This window comes from Cotesia glomerata, linkage group LG2 (assembly GCF_020080835.1).
Source record: "Cotesia glomerata isolate CgM1 linkage group LG2, MPM_Cglom_v2.3, whole genome shotgun sequence".
Lineage (NCBI taxonomy): Eukaryota > Metazoa > Arthropoda > Insecta > Hymenoptera > Braconidae > Cotesia > Cotesia glomerata.
The window spans coordinates 31,867,315-31,888,872 of record NC_058159.1 but is presented as its reverse complement, the minus strand read 5'-3'; the positions used below and the strand labels follow the sequence as shown (position 1 = coordinate 31,888,872).

At 27.7% G+C, this 21,558-nt stretch overlaps 4 protein-coding genes across 7 annotated transcripts; 2 read left to right on the top strand and 2 right to left on the bottom strand.

The window, feature by feature from the left end:
• Positions 1 to 439: 439 nt before the first annotated feature.
• Positions 440 to 20,828, bottom strand: LOC123258462 (nipped-B-like protein). The gene is made up of 7 exons (XM_044718472.1): positions 19,131 to 20,828; positions 17,413 to 19,088; positions 15,538 to 16,869; positions 13,866 to 15,501; positions 1,921 to 2,278; positions 1,674 to 1,837; positions 440 to 1,611 (listed from the first exon to the last, which is right to left on the bottom strand). The coding sequence occupies exons 1-7, from the start codon at positions 20,733 to 20,735 to the stop codon at positions 490 to 492; spliced, it is 7,893 nt and encodes a 2,630-aa protein (XP_044574407.1). The 5' UTR covers positions 20,736 to 20,828; the 3' UTR covers positions 440 to 489.
• Positions 2,811 to 5,398, bottom strand: LOC123258528 (serine/threonine-protein kinase fray2-like). Of its 2 annotated transcripts, XM_044718602.1 has the most exons (5): positions 5,274 to 5,398; positions 4,407 to 5,178; positions 4,239 to 4,308; positions 3,486 to 3,645; positions 2,811 to 2,899 (listed from the first exon to the last, which is right to left on the bottom strand). In XM_044718602.1, exons 2-4 carry the CDS (start codon positions 5,151 to 5,153, stop codon positions 3,533 to 3,535), a joined length of 930 nt encoding a protein of 309 aa, XP_044574537.1. In that variant the 5' UTR covers positions 5,154 to 5,178; positions 5,274 to 5,398; the 3' UTR covers positions 2,811 to 2,899; positions 3,486 to 3,532. The 2 variants fall into 2 exon arrangements, with proteins under 2 accessions (XP_044574537.1, XP_044574538.1); XM_044718603.1 differs by lacking the exon at positions 3,486 to 3,645.
• LOC123258489 (DNA primase large subunit-like) lies at positions 5,866 to 8,442 on the top strand. Of its 2 annotated transcripts, none has more exons than XM_044718529.1 (7): positions 5,866 to 6,221; positions 6,308 to 6,642; positions 6,716 to 6,937; positions 7,012 to 7,161; positions 7,270 to 7,657; positions 7,745 to 8,203; positions 8,274 to 8,442. In XM_044718529.1, the coding sequence occupies exons 1-7, from the start codon at positions 6,083 to 6,085 to the stop codon at positions 8,396 to 8,398; spliced, it is 1,818 nt and encodes a 605-aa protein (XP_044574464.1). In that variant the 5' UTR covers positions 5,866 to 6,082; the 3' UTR covers positions 8,399 to 8,442. The 2 variants fall into 2 exon arrangements, with proteins under 2 accessions (XP_044574464.1, XP_044574465.1); XM_044718530.1 differs by having other exon boundaries at positions 5,867 to 6,221; positions 8,277 to 8,442.
• On the top strand, positions 8,615 to 10,403 carry LOC123258538 (p53 and DNA damage-regulated protein 1). Of its 2 annotated transcripts, none has more exons than XM_044718618.1 (3): positions 8,615 to 8,663; positions 9,901 to 10,129; positions 10,217 to 10,403. In XM_044718618.1, exons 2-3 carry the CDS (start codon positions 9,904 to 9,906, stop codon positions 10,381 to 10,383), a joined length of 393 nt encoding a protein of 130 aa, XP_044574553.1. In that variant the 5' UTR covers positions 8,615 to 8,663; positions 9,901 to 9,903; the 3' UTR covers positions 10,384 to 10,403. The 2 variants fall into 2 exon arrangements, with proteins under 2 accessions (XP_044574553.1, XP_044574552.1); XM_044718617.1 differs by lacking the exon at positions 8,615 to 8,663 and adding an exon at positions 9,731 to 9,823.
• Positions 20,829 to 21,558: the final 730 nt, after the last annotated feature.

Here is a 21,558-nt window from a genome sequence, read left to right as displayed (position 1 = left end):
TTTTCGCATAATTGGTACTTAATTGTTATCATGATTAAATTTTTTTTTCTTCATGTTTTTATAAATAGTATAGTATGATTTAAATTGATTTTTTAGGTGTCTATTTGCATTTAAGTTGGTGTGCAATAACAATATTATTATTTAGATTATTATTATTGTGATAAAAAGTAATTAGAAAGAATGAAATTACAAAATACAGTCGATAATTATCAAGTATATGAATTGTTTAATTTAAAAGTAAAAACATAATCTTAAATTATAGTTATGAATTTGATTTCTCAATATGCACATTGGCAATGTGTTCTATGAAAAAATACAAATCTATCCGTATAAATAGATGTTATTTTTTTTTTTTTTTTTTATACTTTTTGTGTCATTTATAAATTGTCTTAATTATTATTTTTAATATAAGAATATTAAGATTATTGTTTTATTATTATTTAATAAAAATGAGAAAAAAAAAAAAAAAAAAAAAAAATGGTAAATATATTACGTATCAGATAATTCTTGATAACGAGCGTACATCATTTTTTTGACACAATCTTTATAAGTATCACCAGGTAAAGCACTATAAGTAGATGTTTTAGCTCCAAGACCAGCAGTTGATACTCGTCTTTCAGCTTCAATAATACTTGTACGTCCTTGATTAGTTTTACCTAAGCCCATACCTTCACTCCATCCCATTTTTTGTAATAATTTATTACCGACATTGTCAGAACCAATAACAGTTGGATTATTTTTATTAGAGTCTTGATTGTAATTAGAAGATAAAGATGATGATTCAGCCTCTTCGATTCGTGTTTTTAAATATTTTTCTTTAAGCTTATTTGGTTGTGGTGGATCTGGTTCACCGTACTTGGCTCTACGCTCTTTAGCACGATCTCTATATTTATTATTCCTTTGTTGTGGATCATTTGGATCTAAACCTCTAACTTGATACCAATTTTCAAGATTTTGTTTATGTAAATCAGAGAGCTGTTGATGACGTAATAATGCATCTTTACTTGGAAATTGACGTTTACACAATAAACACGCTATTTTAATCCAATCAGTGTGTTGACGATCTTCCTGCTGTACATCTTCTATTTCTTCTTCAGTATCACTACCACCCCCATAAGCAGCTACTAAACCATTATTATTTCCGGGATCATCATCATCTTGATAACTATTATTATTAACAATAGATGATGATGATGATGATGATTTTTTTTCCAATATTGCATAACCAGCATCAGCAGCACCACCAGTAGTGATACCAGTAACACCACTGATACCACCACCACTTGCTGATAAATTGCTTTGATATGAATAATTGTTATCATTACCACTATTTACTCCTAGTCCAGAAGTTCCCAAATCAACAGTCCAATTACTTTTAGCATTTTCTTTCTTTTGATTTAATGTTTTAGCCCAACGTTCCATATCTTTAGCTATTTTTTTAGCGACTTTTACTTTATCTTGTTTAACATCCTTTTTTTTACCATCATCATCCAATTTTAATAATGATTCTTGAGCTGAGTATGTTATTATAGGATTATTACTTGGAGCATCACCTATTGATCCAATTGCTGATGTTACACCTGTTGCGGAAATAATTCCACCAACATTTGTCTGTACAAATTAAAGAATAATAATTATTATTTTAATTTTAATTATTTATAAAAATAATATACCTTTGCCGGTTGATAAGAAAATGATTCTGCGTCCCAATAAAGAAATTGTTGTGTGTGACTGTTGTAATAATACTGTGAATTTGAATCATAATACAATCCAGTGCTAGGATCATAATAATATCCAGATATTTCATCATAATGATAAGTGCTGACATCAGGTATAGCTATTATAATATAATAATAATAATAATAATAATAATAACAATAATAAAATGTTAAAAAAATAAAAAAAAGTAAATTTACTTACAGTAAATTTTACCATCATTTGCGTGAGCTGGAACTCTTCCAGTGGATAAATTAGTTGTAGCTGGTGCTGTTGGCGTTGGCCTACTTCTCATTTCTTCAGCATCACCTAATTTACGGGCTGCTTGAAGTTGCTGTATAGCTGATTGTGCAACTGCTGCAGCAGCATTAACTCTATCTGTTTGATTTAATGATGGTAAGGTTATTAATGAACCTTGGCTTATTTGATTCTGATAATATTGAGTATAATATTGAATATAATGGGCTTTTTGTGCTGGAGTTTTAGCATACATATTTGCACTATATTCAGCTAACTGCGCAACATCTTCAAGTGTATAACGTTGAGGTTGTTGTTGCTGTTGATGTTGATGTTGCAGCTGTTGATTATCCATTGATTTCCATAATGATGAATGATTAACTTGATTATTAAGTTTACAATAAGTTACTTCAACTTTTCTTTCATCAACAGATAATCCTTGTTTTGTTAATGCAGTATGTAAATACATGGCATCAACAACATTACCCATTTCTAAATAACATACTCCACGAGATGTATTTGTTAAACTATCACGTCCAATTCTTATACTACGTATAGGCATCGCTGATGCATTTTTCATAGCTTGAAGAACAGAATCCTCTGTTGTCAATACATCAAGACCACGTAGTAGAACAATATTTGTAGGGTGTGAGCTTATTTCATCGCTACCTTCACCACCTTCTTCACTTTCAGCTCGAGATGCTGAGCATTTGAAACAAGTCTCACGTCTTTTGAAATTATGAGCTCCACACTTGAAAATTAATTTCCAAAATAAAATAAAATCTATTATTATTATTATTATTATAATTATTAGAAAAAGAGAAAAAATTACCTTAACACAATGCCAATCTTGTATATTTTTAGATGGAGCTTTATCAGAATGAATATCTTTTGGAATACTATACTGCATTAGGGCACGATATTGATCTTGCAGCATTAAAATCCCCTGAAACATAGAATTTTAGTGTTATCCCGTTCAATGTCTTCCGCCAGCCTCTTTATGTCCCTTAAGTCTGTCTGTTGCTGATGAAATAATATATCAAGCTACGTATTTTGTATTTTATTATTTACTATTTCTTGAAAAATAAAAAAAAAATAAAAAAAAAAAAAAAAAAAACCTCGTGGGTCTATATATAATGCTGAGATTAATATAATAAAAATGTAGATCCAAAAAAAATATTATTATTAATTTGACGTTACAACTTGAAGGGGTCGTTAAAAGGATGACTTATTATTGTTATTTCCATAATAATAATAATAATGATAATAACAACAACAACAATTATTATTATAACAATAGTTGAAAATTAATAAATAATAATAAAAAAAAAAAAAACTAATTAATATTTATAATAAAAGAATATAAAAATAATAATGGAGTAAGTAAGGTGATTTGGACAACTCCTAGACAAGATGAAATAAATAAAAAAATATAAATGAATAAATAATAAAGGTATGTATATATTAAAGTAGCCTTTGATAGATGTAGAGCCATAGCCCCCAGAGGAAGGCCACTGGACGGCTGGCTTTACCGTGCCCTTGCCACCACTGGGCGTTGAAAGCACGTCTGAGAAAAGCATCAGTTGGATAGTATCTGGATTCTGGAACTCGTTACTACCTGTTTCATCTCCATCCATCGTGTTGCCTCCTGTGTTGCATTAAACTCGACGAATGCAAAACCTCGCGAAGCACCTATACAGAGCAAATATACAGAGATCCAGAGTTAATCCACGTTTTTTGCCTGATGGAAATCAATCTCTACTCTGAGAGGCCAGGCAATCACAGCCATCATCACCAACCATTGATATGATACTTATTAATTAATTTTTATTATTATTTTCTTCATTTTTCATTTGTTTTACGTCGTTTTACCATAACATCTTATAACCATCCCCATCTTTAATTATTAGTCTATATTTCAACTAAATATCTTGTTTTTATAATTCTTCATTAATTTCATCAATCTATCAAAGTGATACATTTAGGAAAAAAAAAAAAAAAAATTTACAATATATATATTCTATTTATTTATTTTTATTTTTCCCCTTGGTACTTAATGATTCAATTAAAAAAACTTACCTTTAAATGTATATGGAATGTTTATACGTCTTAATTAATAGAAAAAAATATTATTTATATTTTAATTTCAATTGATAACGTGATTTTACAGTTGAAAAAAATAAAAAATAAATAAATAATAATAAAATATTAATACCGGATAATTAATTAATAATGAATTTAATAATGAGAGTGTATAATAATATAATAAATAAATAAATATTTACCAGTGTCTTTTTTCCGGATTAACCTTATGTCCTTAGGCATGAGACCACAGTTGAGGATGTCTTGCCGCACCTGTGATAACATCATAATGATAACATTGATGGATGATGAAACGTTAACAGATCTCACTTGAGTGGCCATTATTGTGGGCCGTTAAGTTGACAACCTACGTCGTTTTCAGTGATATGCTGGGCGAGCCCACGTATCATAATGGTGTTGTTTGGGGTCTGTGACTTGTAGTGGACACCCTCCATTGATGATGAACCATAAGAACGACCGTGGTCATGTTCACTTATCATCATCATCATATCTGAACTTTCCCTACTGTGATCGTCATCGCGATCGCGATCATCGGTACGTTTACCACGTCGATCTCGCTCTCGCTCTCGTTCACGTTCTCGTTCTCGGTCTCTGTCTCTGTCTCTATCGCGCCGAGAACGATCACGATCGCGTTCACGATCACGATCACGATCGCGTTCACGATCACGATCACGATCCCGATCCCGATCACGATCCCTATCACGATCACGATCACGATCACGTTCTCTATCACGTTCGCGGTCTGATGAATCCCGATCTCCCCTTTCTCGTTGACGATTATAACGATCATCTCGGTTGTCTCTGTAACTACGATCACTTCCTCCGACTAGACCTCCGTTTCCTCCTCCACCACCACGATCTTCCCGACTACGATCCCTTTTATCTCGCAAACGATCATGATCTCTATCCCTTTCACGTCGATGACTATTTCGATAATCTGGACTCCGATGGGTTCTTTCTCTATGCTCTATTTCTCTCAGCTCTCCAAACTCTGGTGGTGATTTACTATTACGATACTCATACTCTGAATTGTTATGACCTCTTCTGTCTGATGGTGGCCCATAACCAGGCTCCCAAGGGTCTATGTTACTATACATTTTTAAAAAAAATTTTTTTTTAACTCTGAAAATAATTTTAATTTATCAATTAATAAATTGTTCATCGTAAAAAAAAAAAAGTATTTCTTTTATTCTTTGTATTATTTATTAAATACTCACCCCGTAAAATTTTCACTTATACGTATACATACCAAAACACTCACACCTTGAATGCAAAACGTTTTATTTTAATTATTTATTTATATATATATATATTCAATTTAAATAGAAAAAAAAAAAAAAAATCAATTTATAGAAATTGATGTGTGCAATAATTTATTTACTTATTATTTTTTTTTTTTTTTTTAATAAAACGCCCTACGGTGTATATAGTAGATAACTATTTAATATAAATAATTTTCAGACTGTTTCTTAGTATAATAATAATAATTATTATAACAATTATTACTCTCACTTTGGATATTTAGATATTACGCGTAGTAATATGGCGGCAGCAAAGGTGGTTTGTCATAAGAAAGTATCTATACGTACAAAGAATCATCGTCTATAAACGGTATAAACGTCATAAACGGAATAAAAACCAAAACGGCAGCATCAGCAGAAGCGGTTGTGAAAAATAATTACTAAAATTTACAGTTGATGGCGTAGTGACATGGTTACGATAATTGTAAAGATGTTTATTAACTTTCAAGACTTTCGATAGAGGCTCTCTCTCTCAATTCGTCTCTTTTATCCGTTAGAGGCGCTATATTTCCATATTTAAGGTTTACGCGGTAGAATCATCATGTTAATTAACGTTTATATTTGATAACCTCTTGGCTGCTAACCCGCAAATAACTATTTGTTAACATTTAAATATTTATGATAATTAAATTTATTTATCGGGTATATTTTTATAAAAAAAAAAAAAAAAAATAAATTTTGCGCATAATTAAAGAATTTGGTAGAATTTAAATGCTGAATCAATCATGGATTTAGATTTTAATTACATATGTAAAGATAAATTACGACATTACTATCCATTGGATATACACTTTTATTCTTATTATCATGCTCCCTCATTAAATGTACAAGATTTCATTCCTCTTTTACGTGAGAGGATTATAGGTAATGTTATGATTGATATATTTTTTTTTCTAACACAACGAATTATTTTTTTTTTTTTTTTTTTTTTTTTTTTTTTCTATTTACAGCTCTCAAAGTAATTGCAACTGTTTTAAGTGATAATCGTCGGGAAAGTGATGACTATATAAGATTCCTTGCAATAGAAAAGTTGAAGAGTGTCAAGAGTAATTGTTACATATCTTTATTATCTAGCAAAGGACACAAAACAAAGACCGATGAAGATGTTAAGAATAGAATGATGGATCATCTTTCATTTTTAATATTATCAGCTTCAATTGTTTCTAATCGTCATCGTTTTCGTGAACTTATGGAGATTGAAGAAAAATTTTTCAAATTGCGAACCTCTGCACTGGATGATGAAGGACTAAGTAATCTATTAGAGATGTATAACGATTTTCCAAAGGTACGTTAGACATTAATATTGTTGGCTTAATAATGACAACTATGTATTTTTTATTTTATTATATTTAAATTAGATTGAAGAGAGAGAAAAAGAAAAGCTTAAACTAGAGCTTATTAAATATTTAAAAAATAAAGATGATTATAATAAGATGGATTATTTTAAAATTCCGATTAATAATATTATATGTAAGATGAATCCTCATGAATTTTACTTAAATAAAGGAATAGCTTATATACCTTTTAACATGATGAGAAAAGTATTGTGTGCAAAGTTTCACCATTTAATAAAAGGAAAGGTAAATTATAAATATAAAAATAATTCAATAAAAATTTTAATTAATTATTTTTATATATTTTGATTTATTTATAGAGATCTAACTTGATGATAGAAACTATTAAATCGGCGGAAAAATCTCATTTCGGGCTCTCTGGCATTTGTAATTATGCCCGTACAACTTTCACGCGCATTCAGGAGTCAACTCTCAGTGACAGTGGATTAACAGAAAAAGATATCGATCACGTAATTTATTTTTTATTTTATTCCATAACCAATAATTAATAATTAAATAATTAAATAATTGAATAATTGAATAATAAATTTTAATAATAATTTTTTTATTTCCACTAGTTATCTGAAACAGCATTTCCACCTTGTATGAGACATATACATCAAACCCTCCGTAAAAACCATCATTTAAAACATGAATCTCGATTACAATACACTCTATTTCTTAAAGGTATCGGTCTTAATGTTAAAGAAACAATTAAGTTATTTAAAGGTGAATTTACTCAGAGGATGGATATTGGATTATTTGAAAGAGAGTACAAGTATTATATAGAGCATGCTTATGGGTTGAGAGGAAGGAGAAAAGATTACCCTCCTCAAGAATGTCACCAGATTCAAAGCAAACGTACGCCACGAGGAGACTGCAATGGGTGCCCTTTACAGATTCATAATCACATTGACATTGAAGATCTTGATCAGACTCTGATCCAGTGGCAAATTCCAAAATCAGGTATACAAATAAATTTTACAAATTTTACCAGTTCGATTACGTTTAAATTTTTATTATTAATTTATGTTATGTTAATTTGTTTTTTAGATAGACAAGGTATTATAGAGGAGTCTAAGAATAAAAACCCTGGTACTGCTTGTGCTCTCTATTTTGAGGCGATCAATGATTGTAAAATGAAAAAAGAAATTGATCATCCCAATGATTACTATCACCGTAGTCGTTATGCTCAGCATCATTTTATATCTGAATTTCCTTTTGAAGATGATGAAATTATATCAAAATTTTCTCGCCTTAATATGTCTACTGGGATAACAGAATATACAGAATATACAAAATATACAGATTATCAAAAAATTGTTAAAGATCAAGCAGAATCTAACGTAGCTTGTAATATTAATAAAAAAAGAAACCTCGATGAAATAGAAGAATCAAATATAATTACTAAAAAAGTTAAAATAAATTCAATCAATGTAATAGAACCATCAGTTTTACCAGCTCTACCAGTTTCATCAAAACTATCGTTGGAATTTTATAAAGAAGCAGACGGTAAATTTTATAAATCCAAATGTTTAATTTAAGTTTTCTAATTACGTTTATTTTTTTTTTTTTATTTCAGCAGAACTCGAGTTTATTAAACAATTCACTGTCGCATTTTTAGATGATATCATTCCTATTGAAAATATTAAAACAGCTTCTCTTATTTGTATACCATCGTCAACGTGTCCACCAGAAAATAAATAATTTCATTCAAATAACACGGCAAAATAATATTTGCTTATCTCCAACAGATGGCATTACAACACAATTTTTATACACAATTATTATTATGAAAACACAAGTCCCATTAAATATCTGTCGACAGTCGACTCTGATTTTCTAAAAGAAAAAAAAATTAATTCAAAAGTGCTGTTTTAAATTTTTTCATTTTCACAAGTTAAATAATAAAATTATGTTGACGTATTAAATAAAACTTTGTTAGTAATTATACAGATTTGAATAAAATTAAGTAAGTTTTATTAAATAAAATAATTGTTAGTAGTAAAACAATATAAAATTTTGAGGTTAATTATTTTTCTAAATAAATTAATATTGTTATCAAATGACAATGAATCTATCATCTTTAGAGTCCTTAAAAATTTTTGTAAAAGAGTCTGGGACAAATTTGTCTGATAAAACAAAAGAAATTAAAGATACAGATAAGTTTTTAAAAACAAATATCAGTGGAGATGAAGCAAAAAAGATTTATGATGACATTATTAATGACATTAGTGAAAAAAAAAATATTAATATTCCAAGTATTAAACCAGAAAAAAAAATAATATCTATTACGAATAATGATAACAATAGTAGTAATTCAATTAAATTAAATCAAAATAAAATTTTAAAGGCTGTTGAACAAGGTGATATTGATTATTTAAATAAATATTTAAATAAAAGTAATGTCAATAAAATTTTTGACAATTATGGTTGGTCACCATTAATGTCAGCAGCTTGCTGTGGAAATGAATTTATTGTTAAATTTTTATTAGAGTTGGACGCCAATAAACAATATAAAAATAAATATGGTTTAACAGCTCTACAATTAGCAAAAAAAAATAATTTTAAAGATGTTATAAAATTATTGGAGAATGATTACTTAACTAAAAATAAAAATCTAAAAACTGATAATTACGGTAAAATAAATTCATTAAAGATTTTTTATTGTGAAATTTGTAAAAAAAATTATAAAGAAACTAATTTAAAGGAACATCAAGCTTCTATTGTTCATAATTTAAATAAAAATCTAGAATTACCATTACAACCACCAATACCATTTTATGGATTATCAATACATAATAAAGGCTATAAAATAATGTTAAATAATGGTTGGAATGATAGAAATGGACTCGGTCCATATGGTTCTGGTTTAAAATATCCCGTAAAAACAATTTTAAAGAGAGATCGCCGGGGATTAGGTGAAAAACCATATGAAAAACCAAAAATAACACATTTTAAAAGTAACGATATAAATGCTGTTATCGATGTTAAGGAAAAAAATATTGCATCGTTAAATGTCAAAGCTTTAAGTAAAAAAGATCGAAAAAATATTATAGATAAGGACCGAAGAAAAGAACGAGAATTAAGAAGGGCATTGTCATAGCTTTTATATTTATTATCATTTTAAATGTATGTATATTAAGATACATGTTATTTATTATATTTTTATAGTTTTGTTAAACTAAAAAATAATTTTATGATTACAGATAATGAAGGAACAAAAACAAATGTTGGATCATCTCGAGGAAGTTGAAAAAAAAGCTGGAGAAATTTTAACAGATAGACAAGAAATAGTATCATTAGATAAACGAAGAAATGATGATAGAGTTGGTATGCGAGAATTACAAAAACAAAATATTGAAAAATGTTGGATAACATTGGGGCCTATTTTAATAAAAATCCCTTCGAAAAAAGCTCAACAATTACTTGTTAAAGGTTTTAATATTTCAAATTCATGATATATGTAGTAGCAACATATTAAAAATTATTATAAATAATTCAAATTTTTATTTTTTTCTCTAGATCAAAATGAATGTGACGTTGCTATAAACAAATTACGAAGTGATTTGAGAGTTAAAGTTAATGAGTTACGTGATTTGGAACATGCTACACCAGTACCAGGATTAATGTTAAAACCATTATCTCATGGAGAAATGTCTGCTATCAATAAATTATGTGGTAAAGATTAAAGATTTGAAAAAAAAAAAAACAAATTTAAAAATTTTTTTATACCATTTGTAATTATGTATGATAATAAATTCTGTTAATTACTTGTTGATTAATTGATAATGTTTATTAGATTACCAAATACAAAAACATAGCTGATACATTTTCAATATTATTATAATACAAAGCGCTTAATAATATATGTATATATCAGGCCATATCAAATTAATTGAATGTAATTTTACACGGCAAGAAATATACATAATACGCTAAGACATATATTTTATTTATAATTTTTTCTTAGACGTATAATTGTACATAAAAATTTATTTATTTATAAATTCTTCCTTGATTATTTATCGAGTTATTGGAATAAAATCTAAAATAAAATTGACCATAGTTATAAATGTGTCAAACTTTTTTTGATAAGTTAACTAGAGGAAATGCGTATTAACTCGCCTACCTGATGCTAATAGAGTATTTTTTTTTTTCTTTTATTTTCGTTTATATAAGTATCTATCTCATTTATATTATGTATAAATATGTACATCATTATTTATACAGACTATTTATATTTTATTTATTCATCAAACATTATAAATTTATAAATTTCAACTATCGCTTTTAGTTATTTATTTATTTTATTTAAATTACTTTTTCGGGTAGACATCCAAGACATTCTCATATGATCATGACAAAAGTATAGTTTCATTAAAACAAAAATCAAATATTATTTAGCGTATATATAAATTAATTAATTTTTAATATAATTAAATAGTGTATATTAACTACTGCTGAATAGTTACATTTTTACAAATTGGTCTTATAATTTTACTTCAATATATAAATCAAATTGTACCTATTTTAATTAACCTCAAAATGGTAATTAATTTCTAAGAATAATGAAAAAAAAAATAAAAAAAAAAATCCATTACAATAAACGATTTTTATTTAAAAGATGATAAAATTAATTAAAACTAATTTTTTATAAAATTATCATGCGAATTTAAAAAATTAAAAAAAAAAAAAAAAAAAAAAAAGTAAAACAGCTTCATTATTTTATATATTTATTAATATATTTCATATTCGATCAATAATATTAATCAAATTATCTACATATTGAAAAAATCACTGCTAAGAATTATTTTTATAAAATCAAATTTTCATTTCACCACTTATTATTATTATTATTAGTATTATCATCATCATTATTGTTGTTACTTATGATTATGAATTTAAATTAGTACTATTATTTGCTTTTTGCAAATTTATATTGTTAATAAAGTCAATTAAAGTGGATAAAGTAAATTATATCCTACTGGAATAATGTAGACTTTATCAGTACCTAATTTTATAATAAAATTATAAGTATTTATATTTTTAAAATTTTACTTTATTGTAGTGTCATTCGTTATATAATTTATATATAAGAAAATAATATAATTTTAGTTAAATTTTTATGTACACATATTACAATTGTTTTTAGTTATTTAAATAAAAGATTCCTAGATTTTTCAGGAGCGTAATTTTATGATACATAATATTTTATTTTTTCGTTTGGTTTAATATTAAATTAAAGACTTGTGAAAGATAATTCAAATAGAGTTATTATAACGTATTGTTTATTTTAACTCATAACTATACAAATATTTTAATGTTTACTATATAAATTTCACAAATTTAAAAACTCAAAAATAATGTCATTCATTTAAAATGATCAAATTTAATTAAAAAAAAAATTTTACTTTCAAACCATATATATATATATATATATATACATAATATGTTTTAGTTAATTTTCCATAACTATAGAATTTTACCACAAAGGATAATTCTCAATTTAGTTAATAGTAATTACTAAAATGCTTAAAAAAAAAGATAAATACCCTACATTTTTTAATAATAAGAAAAATTTACTATCAACTAATGAAGATTACTTTTTGTCGTTCAACTTCAATTATTTTATTATTATAATTTTTAAAGCACAATATATGTGCTTAAATAAATAAAATAATTGAATTAATATTAATAATTGACCTCTTAAATAAAAAATTAAAATCATTTTATTGTTTATTTTTATTTATTTTATTGCAAATTTAGTTGTAATTTTTTAAAAACTTATTTTGTTGTTATTATTATTATTATAATAAAAAAAAAAGAAAGAAAAAAAAAGTCATTGACATTATTATAATTATTATTATTATTATAATAATTTTTATATTTATATTTATTAAAAGCCAATAAACGATAAGAATAATGGTCTTTTGAAAGTTCATTTATTCTTATTCTTAAGTTAATTTTAATATATATATATATTTTTTTTTTTTTTTTTTTTTCTTCGTATCACTTAATACGCGGCTGTTATTTAACTTATTACAAATAGAATAAAATAATATATAAAATATAAATAGTGTTCAATATTTAAGTTGACACTTTTTGAAGAAATTGAAGGTTGATTAGTCTGATTATATTGGTTTTAACCGTAACATTGACATGGCTATTAATATAGCTTTACACACAGCAAACGGACACAGAAAAATATACAAACACGACGGACGCACCACACTTACTACACCATAAAATCTGGATCACTGCAGTCATCTCCACTATCACTGCTGTCGGATATTCTTCTCCGTTTTTTCTTTTTATGTTTTTTTATTTTTTCCGTTTTGTGCGTACGATGTTTTCGGTGTTCTTTATTTGTTTCAGAATGAGCATGATGTATTGTAAGTTTAGGTACTCGAGGTGAGGAGGGTACCGTTGGTGTAATTATTGTATTCAATGAATTATTTTGATGATGCATTGAATTAAGATTATGTTGTAGTAACGTACTATTATTATCAATAGTACCAGTACCATGACCAGGATTAATTATTGGTAAGGTACTCTGATTATTTATTTCAGAATTAGGTATTCTTTGAGCTGAATTATTTGTAGACAGATCATTATTATCAACATTACCTGGATGACCACCACTATTAGTATTAGTATTGGTAGTGCCACTAACAGTAGTACTAGTATTATTACCTGTTCCACCACTGCCGGTAGTTTCTTCATCTGGCTCTTTAGGATCAAATTTAAGCATCAGCTGTTTAAAATCAAGATATTCAGCAGCCAATTTTTTTCTTCCATTTTCATCAAGTTCTTTATCACTGACATTCTCTTGAAGTTTAGCTAATGTAGCTTTTGGATTAAAATGAGCAGTACTTTTACGTGTAACTGCTTTTTCATATACTTTGGCAGATTCAGAGGGTGAATATTGACTTATTTTAGCATCTGAAAATCCATATATTTCTTTTAAATGCTGTCGTAGTGTAAGAAGTAAAAGAAAACCTTGACTTGCAGTAATATATTCACGCAATAACGTTGTATCTTGAGGTAATCTTGCAACAATAGCTTCATCATCCTCTTCATCATCATCCTCATCTTCAATAGCAGATAATATTTGAATAGGTCTAGGTTGTCCATCAGATCCATAAATAACTGATTGAAGAGCTGCTGTTGGTTGTTGTTGTTCTTCAGAATGTTCAAGATTTTGTAATAGTTGTTGCTGTTGGGGTTCTATAGATGATGAATTTGTCGAGTTATTACTATTTGTTGTTAATGTTGTTGTTGTTGTTGTTGTTGTTGTTGTTGTTGTTGTTAATTTAGGTAATAAAGCTTCTTTAAATGATTGTAATAAATTATCACCAGACATAGATATTATAATATCAATATGATGAATAATAAATAGTGGTTCATCTTGAACTTGATATGTAAAATATGCTAAATTATCAGCAAGATATAACATTTGTGATAAACTTGATTTAGCAGATTCTTCAAATTGTTTTAAAAATGAAATAGCAATAGCACGACGTTGTTGTTTAGTATTTCTTAATATAGTATATAAAAAACCATTTAATGCACTGGGAAATTCACCATCTTTTAATCTCATACCTCTAACAGTAATATTATTTTGTAATATTTTTTGAAGTCTATAACTTAGTTTAATTCCATACTGTGATTGCATATGAATAAAACTAGGATATTTTCTTTCTATTTCTTGTAATTGATTATCAGCACTATGACTAACACTAACATCAATATCAGTGCTCATACAAATAAGAACAGGTATTATTTGAATAGGATAAACTAATCCTTGAGCTAATATTAATTGTATAACTTTACATGCTGCTTGACGTACACGAAGATTTGGATTTATAAATGATTCAAGTATTTCTTTAAGATATAATTGTATAATAGTACTAGCCATACCAGATGATACATCACCCATTTCTTTTAAATTTTCTTGTTTACATAATTTAGCCCACGCTTGATCCTGTTTAATCATTCTTTTTTCCTCTTCTTGTAAATATATTTCAATATTATTTAATACTTGAACTTTCATATTATCTAATGCATTATCAGATGTTAATAAATAATGATAAAGTTCTTTTAATTCAGGTTGTAACATAAATTCTGAATAACGAATACAAATAGAACCAATAGCTGTTAATGTATGTTGACGTATATCATTATTATCTTGATTAACAAAATAACTCATTGTTTCAAATACTTGATCTTTAATATTATCTGGTAAGCCATCTATTACTTGAGGATCTGTAAAATCAAAATGTCGTAATAATAATCCAACAGTAAATAATGCCCGTCTAAATAATGGACGTCCATTTAATAATTTTTGACTATTTGGATCTATTTCATGTCCAGCTTTATAATATGTTAAATATTTATAATATTTAGTAAAACAATCACGTATTAAACTGAAATTTTTAGTAACATTATTAACAATTGATCCTAAACATGATAAACAACTAGCAACAACTGATTTATCATGTTGAAGAATTAATTTAATAGAATCCTCTTCTAATTGTGCTAAAAATGTTTCACTAGGATGTTGCATTAATGGTACAACAAGCTCTAATGTATGAGCAACACAACTTATTATTTGATAATCACCTTGTGTTTGACATTTTAAACCAAGATACGGTTGTAATGTACTAGCATGTTCAACCAATAATTGTGGTCGTATTTTAGCAAATAAATAAAGTGTTGTCATACAGGCAACAAGTCGTTGAGACGGTGGTCCTTTTTTCTCATCTCTATTGTTATTATTATTGTTGTTATTATTATTTTTATTATTACCACCACCACCACCACCACCACCACCACCATCACCATTATTACTATTAACAGCATCTGAATTGTTCATTGATTGTTCATCTAATTTTAATATATTTTGAATTAAACAATCAACTATTTGTTGACAAGCTGTTAATAAAGCTTTTGGTGGTTCAGTTAGTAATTTAGTACTGTCTTCTTTATCTTCTTTAGGTTTAAATAAACTAACAAGTAATTGTTCAAACCATTCTAATCCAGCATCTTTATTGGTAGCAACAACGTCTGTTATATTCATAACTTTTCTTAATAATGCTTTTGAATCAAGTATTGGAGTTGATTTAATAGGTGTAAACCACATATTTTGAAATACTTCCATAACTAATCGTCGTATACCCTCTTCATCATTAACTCGACGTATCATTTTACCACATATTTCAGGTATTTTAGAAAAATCTGGACACTCAACACAAATATCCTTTAAAATTTTAATAACTCTTTTACGAACACTTACTCCAGTATCAAGTATTCGAGCCAATAACATATCATAATATTTATCAATAAGTTCCGGTCGACTCAATACAAATTTACCAACTAAATCAACAGCAGCTTCACGAACAGACGTTGAATGATCTAAAAATGAATGTCGAACACCTAATTGCATATCACCACGTGCAAGTACACTTGGATCAGCTTCAACAATTGTTGTTAAACATTTCATAGCTTTTGTTCTTATAGCTATAGATGATTCTGTTAATACATGAAGTATTTGTTTTAAATATTTATCAAAACTTTGTGAAAATGGTCTTTTAGATGCTAAATATTGTGATATTAATTCTGCTGAATTATAATCAATGTATGTTTGTAAGATATCTGGTTTTGTTGATGAACTGCAAGGACGGATTGAAGTTAATATAAATTTTTTCTTTTCTTCTATTATTCTATAAGCTTCAGAATTTTTTTTTTCATTATTGTCATTTTCATCCGAATCTAATTCTTCAATATCAGAATCATCACTTTCTTTATCACTTTCAATATAATGTTTATTACGTTTTTGATTTTTATTACTACTGCTACCACTACCACTATTATTATTATTATTATTATTATGTGAACGTCTTTTATGTGGTGATGATGATTTTTTGATTGGAGATAATTTTATTTGACCAACACGAGTTTTTTCATGTTCACAATCACGATACCATTGGGCTAAATAAAAATGACGTGCATAAATTAATGATGGATCATTAGTACCATTAACAGCTAAATGATCAAGGAGTACTTTTTGTAAAAATTTTGTTCTTTCTTCATCTTTATCCAAATCTTCTCTGGTTGTTTGTTTTTTCTTGAAATTATTATCACTATTATTAATATCTTTTGTCGTTGTTGTTGATAAAGATAATGTTGATGTTGATGTTGATGTTGATGTTGGTGTTGTTGTTGTTGTTGTTGTTGTTGCTGTTGATTCATAATCCATATCTTTTTGTTGTTCAGCTTTTATATCAATTATTATTTGATCGATTGTTGATAATTTACATTGAGAATTAACAGCATCTTTTCGTAATCTTGCAGCAACAACTCCAAGATATTCAATAGAAGCTACACGTAATGACATATCTGAACTTTTGTTTGAAAAATGTCCAACAAGTAAATTTCCCAATATACTTAATAGTAATTCAGCAGCTGGCCATTCCGGTTTATTAACAGTAGCTAATAAATCTTGAATAAAATTTTCAAATAATGGACGATAATCAATATCAGTACCTTTACTACTGCATTTATTTAAAAATACAGATAAAAAATTACCAGCTAAACGTGTTGCTGTTTCATATTTGCTGATAACTAATATATCTGCATCAATATGTGATAAATTTTTATTTTTATTATTATCATCATCATTTTTACTATTAACAGCACCACTGCCAGAATTATTATGTGATGATGATGATGATGATGATGATGATGATGATGATGATTTATTATTATTATGATGATTATGATGATCTTGACGAATTAAATTATCTGGTAATATAACAACACACTGTATTAATTGTAATACTAATGCTGTTAACATTTGTATATAATCACCAGAATGAAGTTTATAAGTACGTAAACTTCTTTTACTACTTGGTAATCTTGCTATTGATGCAAGAATATCATCCAATAATAATCTTCTGTGTTTTTCATATTTTGTAAAAATAACAGTTACAAGTTTTAATGCACTTAATTGAAGATCATTAACCGATTCAACAAAAAATGGTGCAACACCAAGTGTTGATGCATGAAGTACACTTGTATCAGTTAATACTTGTATATTTAATAATTCAGCAAGTAAACCAACTAGTTCACGCATTTTATTGTAAACTTCAAGTATACTTTTTTCACGTACCTCTTTCATATTACCTCTTTTTTTACGTCCAGCATTCAAATTCAAATCAGTCTTATTTTTTGAATCTATTCTATAAACAGGATCAAATGATGGATATATTGTATTTTGTAATTGAAATTTCATAAATAATACAATACGATCAATAACATCCTCTAAATATACTGTTTTTGGCATATTTTGTGATGTCATTATATTTAATGCTATTACAGATGCATCAACAGCACGTAATACCCTTTCCATGGCCATTTGCATCCACAATTTACTTTCTTCAATATCATCATCTGGATCAGCCAAAGGCGATACTCTAGCACCATCACGAATATTTTTTTCCAATATATTTAATAATCTTACCAACCTGTCTGCTGGAATAGATTCCATAGCTCTTAATGATTTTAATTTAGCAGCTTCTTTACATAATGCTTGTAATTCATATTTTTGTATAAGTATTTCTGCTGGTACATCACCATCATCATCTATTTCACCCATTGTAACAACATCTTCCGTATTTTCAAATATTGTATCAATCATTGAATTAAATAATTGATAGGTATTTGTTTCCATTAACTCATCAACGCTCAATTTTGCTAATACAGGTACTAATTTTCTTTCTATTTTTCTTATTTTTGGTTTTATCGGTGATGTTTGTATTATTTCTTTTTTATTATCATTATTATCATCATCCGCTACGTCATCACCACACTCCATTTCATCATCATCATCTAATATACGTTTTCGTCTTCGAGCTCTTAAATTACGATCTTTTGTTCGAGATGAAGATGGTGATGATTTAAATAACGATTTATTATTTTTTCCATTATCATCATCAGTTTCTGAATCTGATTTTAAATTATCCTGATTATGGTTATTATTTTTTAATCCCATTTTAGTTGCTCCACGGCTGGGTGATTTTTGTTGCATTAGAACTTGATCTGATAGTGATATTCTATTCAACATAACTACTGGCTCCTTAAACTTTGTATCAAATGATTGTCCCATTAATTTAATGTCTTTGATTACATGCTCATTTATTTGATCATGCTGGTGTTTGGGAGTTTGAGACGATAATTGTAAATTTGAATTAGATGATTGCTGTTGTGGTAGTTGTTGCTGTTGCTGAAGTTGTTGTTGTTGTTGTTGTTGTTGTTGTTGCTGTTGCTGTTGCTGTTGCTGTTGCTGCTGCTGCTGCTGCTGCTGCAATAATAGTTGTTGTTGTTGATGCTGCTGCTGCTGTTGCTGTAGTAATAGTTCCTGTTGTTGTTGTTGTTGTTGCTGTAGTATTAGCTGTTGTTGTAATTGTTGTTGTTGTTGTTGTTGTTGTTGTTGTTGATGTTGTTGCAATATTTGCTGCTGTTGGAACTGATCTTGCTGATATTGTTCCTGAATATGCGATTGTTGAAGTTGTTGTTGATGTTGAATATGATGGTGGTGATGATGATGTTGCTGTGGTGACAATTGTTGTTGCAATTGTTGTGAGTGTTGCTCATGATGATGAAGATGATGTATGGGCATTGTAAGGCTTGAATCAAATACATTCGCAACACTATCAGGATTAATATTAGGATAAACAGATTGTTGCTGTTGTGGTTGTTGTTGTTGTTGTTGCTGCTGCTGTTGTTGATTCATTAAATTATCAACACTCTGTTGAATTTGTGGCTTAGGATCAATGGTATCCATTGGTAAATCAATATCAGGAAGTCCAGAAACAGAGTCTAATAAAAATTGTGAGCTATCTTGTACAACATTAACAAGATCCAGTGTGTGGTGATTAACATTGATAGGATGCTGTTGTAACTGTTGATTAATTATTGGATCATACATAGATTGTGGTAAATTAATATTGATTGGTTGATTTGATATTGAACTGTGCATTGGGGATGTAATATGCATTGAATGTTGAGGTGTTAAACCACCAAGGTTATGATGATGTGGCTGTACAACATAAGTATTAATTTGTTGTTGATGTTGATGCGGTGGTTGTTGTTGAATAATTGTTGTTGCAGTACTTGGAGATCCCAAGTCAGCTGGTGAATAAATATTTCCATGAGGATTATTAATATTTGACAATTGATTATTAGTAATACAATTGGCATCATCTTGTATATGATGGTGTGGTGTTGTTGATGTTCTTATTTGTTCCGTAATAACAGTTGCACGAGGTGATGGTGAAGGCACAGCGAAAGGAGACATTTGTGAGATATCAGTATGATTATGTGGTGTAATTGGCATTCTAGAATGTTGAATGTGACTTATATTACTGGTTGCTGAGGTTGCTGTTGTTGTTGTTGTTGTTGTTATTATTGTTGAAGTTAAAAGTGGTGATGGTAATACAGTTCTAGCGGGTGCAGGTTGAGCAGGACTACCTTGAGGTGTTTGTCTTGATCCTGATGAATTAGAATATGATGGTGAAAATCGCCCATAATTTGCTGGTGACTGATTAGCGTTCGTTAATTGTGAAGCATTCGGACAAGGCCAAATTCTTCGTGAATTATTATATTGTGGACCTTTGAATACATGAGGATTTATTTCTAATATAGCTTTTAATAATTCTGGAGTGTGCTGTTCTGATTCAGAATACGGTTGTTCAGATTGTGCGATAAACTCATCTTTCAGTTCAATATTATCAGATGATGTTTGCGATAATGCTTGAATCAATTGTGGTACTAATGTTTCATCTCTATTACTAAGCTGTAATTTTGCTTCTTCTGCAACACGTGCATGAAATAACAATGATTTATTTGTCACAACTTGCGGTAAAGGTGTTGGTAGGGGCATTTCCGGCAATAAGTCTGTAAGACTCGCGATACCTGCGAGGGTAGTGATCGGAACACTCGGTATAACCCCATTCATTTTGACCTTGATTAATTCTGGCATTACACCCTTGACGTTAACTCACCGTTTAATCAATTCCACTTTTGTTTGTTTTTATTTAATTATTTTTTTTTTTTAAGTTGAAATTATTTAAAAAAAAAAAAAAAAAAAAAAAAAAAAAAAAACTACGATATATCAATTTGTTATTATATGCTGTCATAAATTATTTTAGCAATTATATTTTTTCACAACAAATAATGGTCTTTTATCAATATAATTGTTCTCAAGTTGTTAAATGCATATTTTCTCCAATTTTTTGTAGAATAATACATTGTACAACAACCTTTGAATTTTATTATTTAGTTTTGTTTTGTTTTTGAGAGAAAGCACTAACACTGTCACATTCAAAGTATTTAGTTTATTAAAACACTGACACAAAATTCAATTCTTGGGAAACTATATAGTTTATTTTTACTTTGTTCAAGTTCCCATAATGTAGGCTATTATATTAGCCAAATTTGGATGATGCTCTTGGATCTTGTAATAAAAGATTCATTCTACTTTTGTTTTTGTTTTTTATTTTAATTATCTGAAAAAAAAATTCAACCATCAATATATAGTTTAGTCATGTTTAATAAAAAAAAAAAAAAATAATAATTGAAATAAAATGATCGATTAGTAGATTAATTAATATTTTAATTAACTCAATATAATGAATAAATGAAGGTAAAAAATATTTAAATGTCAAAATATAAATTATAATTGAAAACAAAAACAAAAAATATAATAATTTAAAGAATCAATAAAATTTGAATATGTGAATCTACATAAAATATAAAAAGAATAGAATAATAAGCTTTTCATATTATTTATCATTTTCTTAATA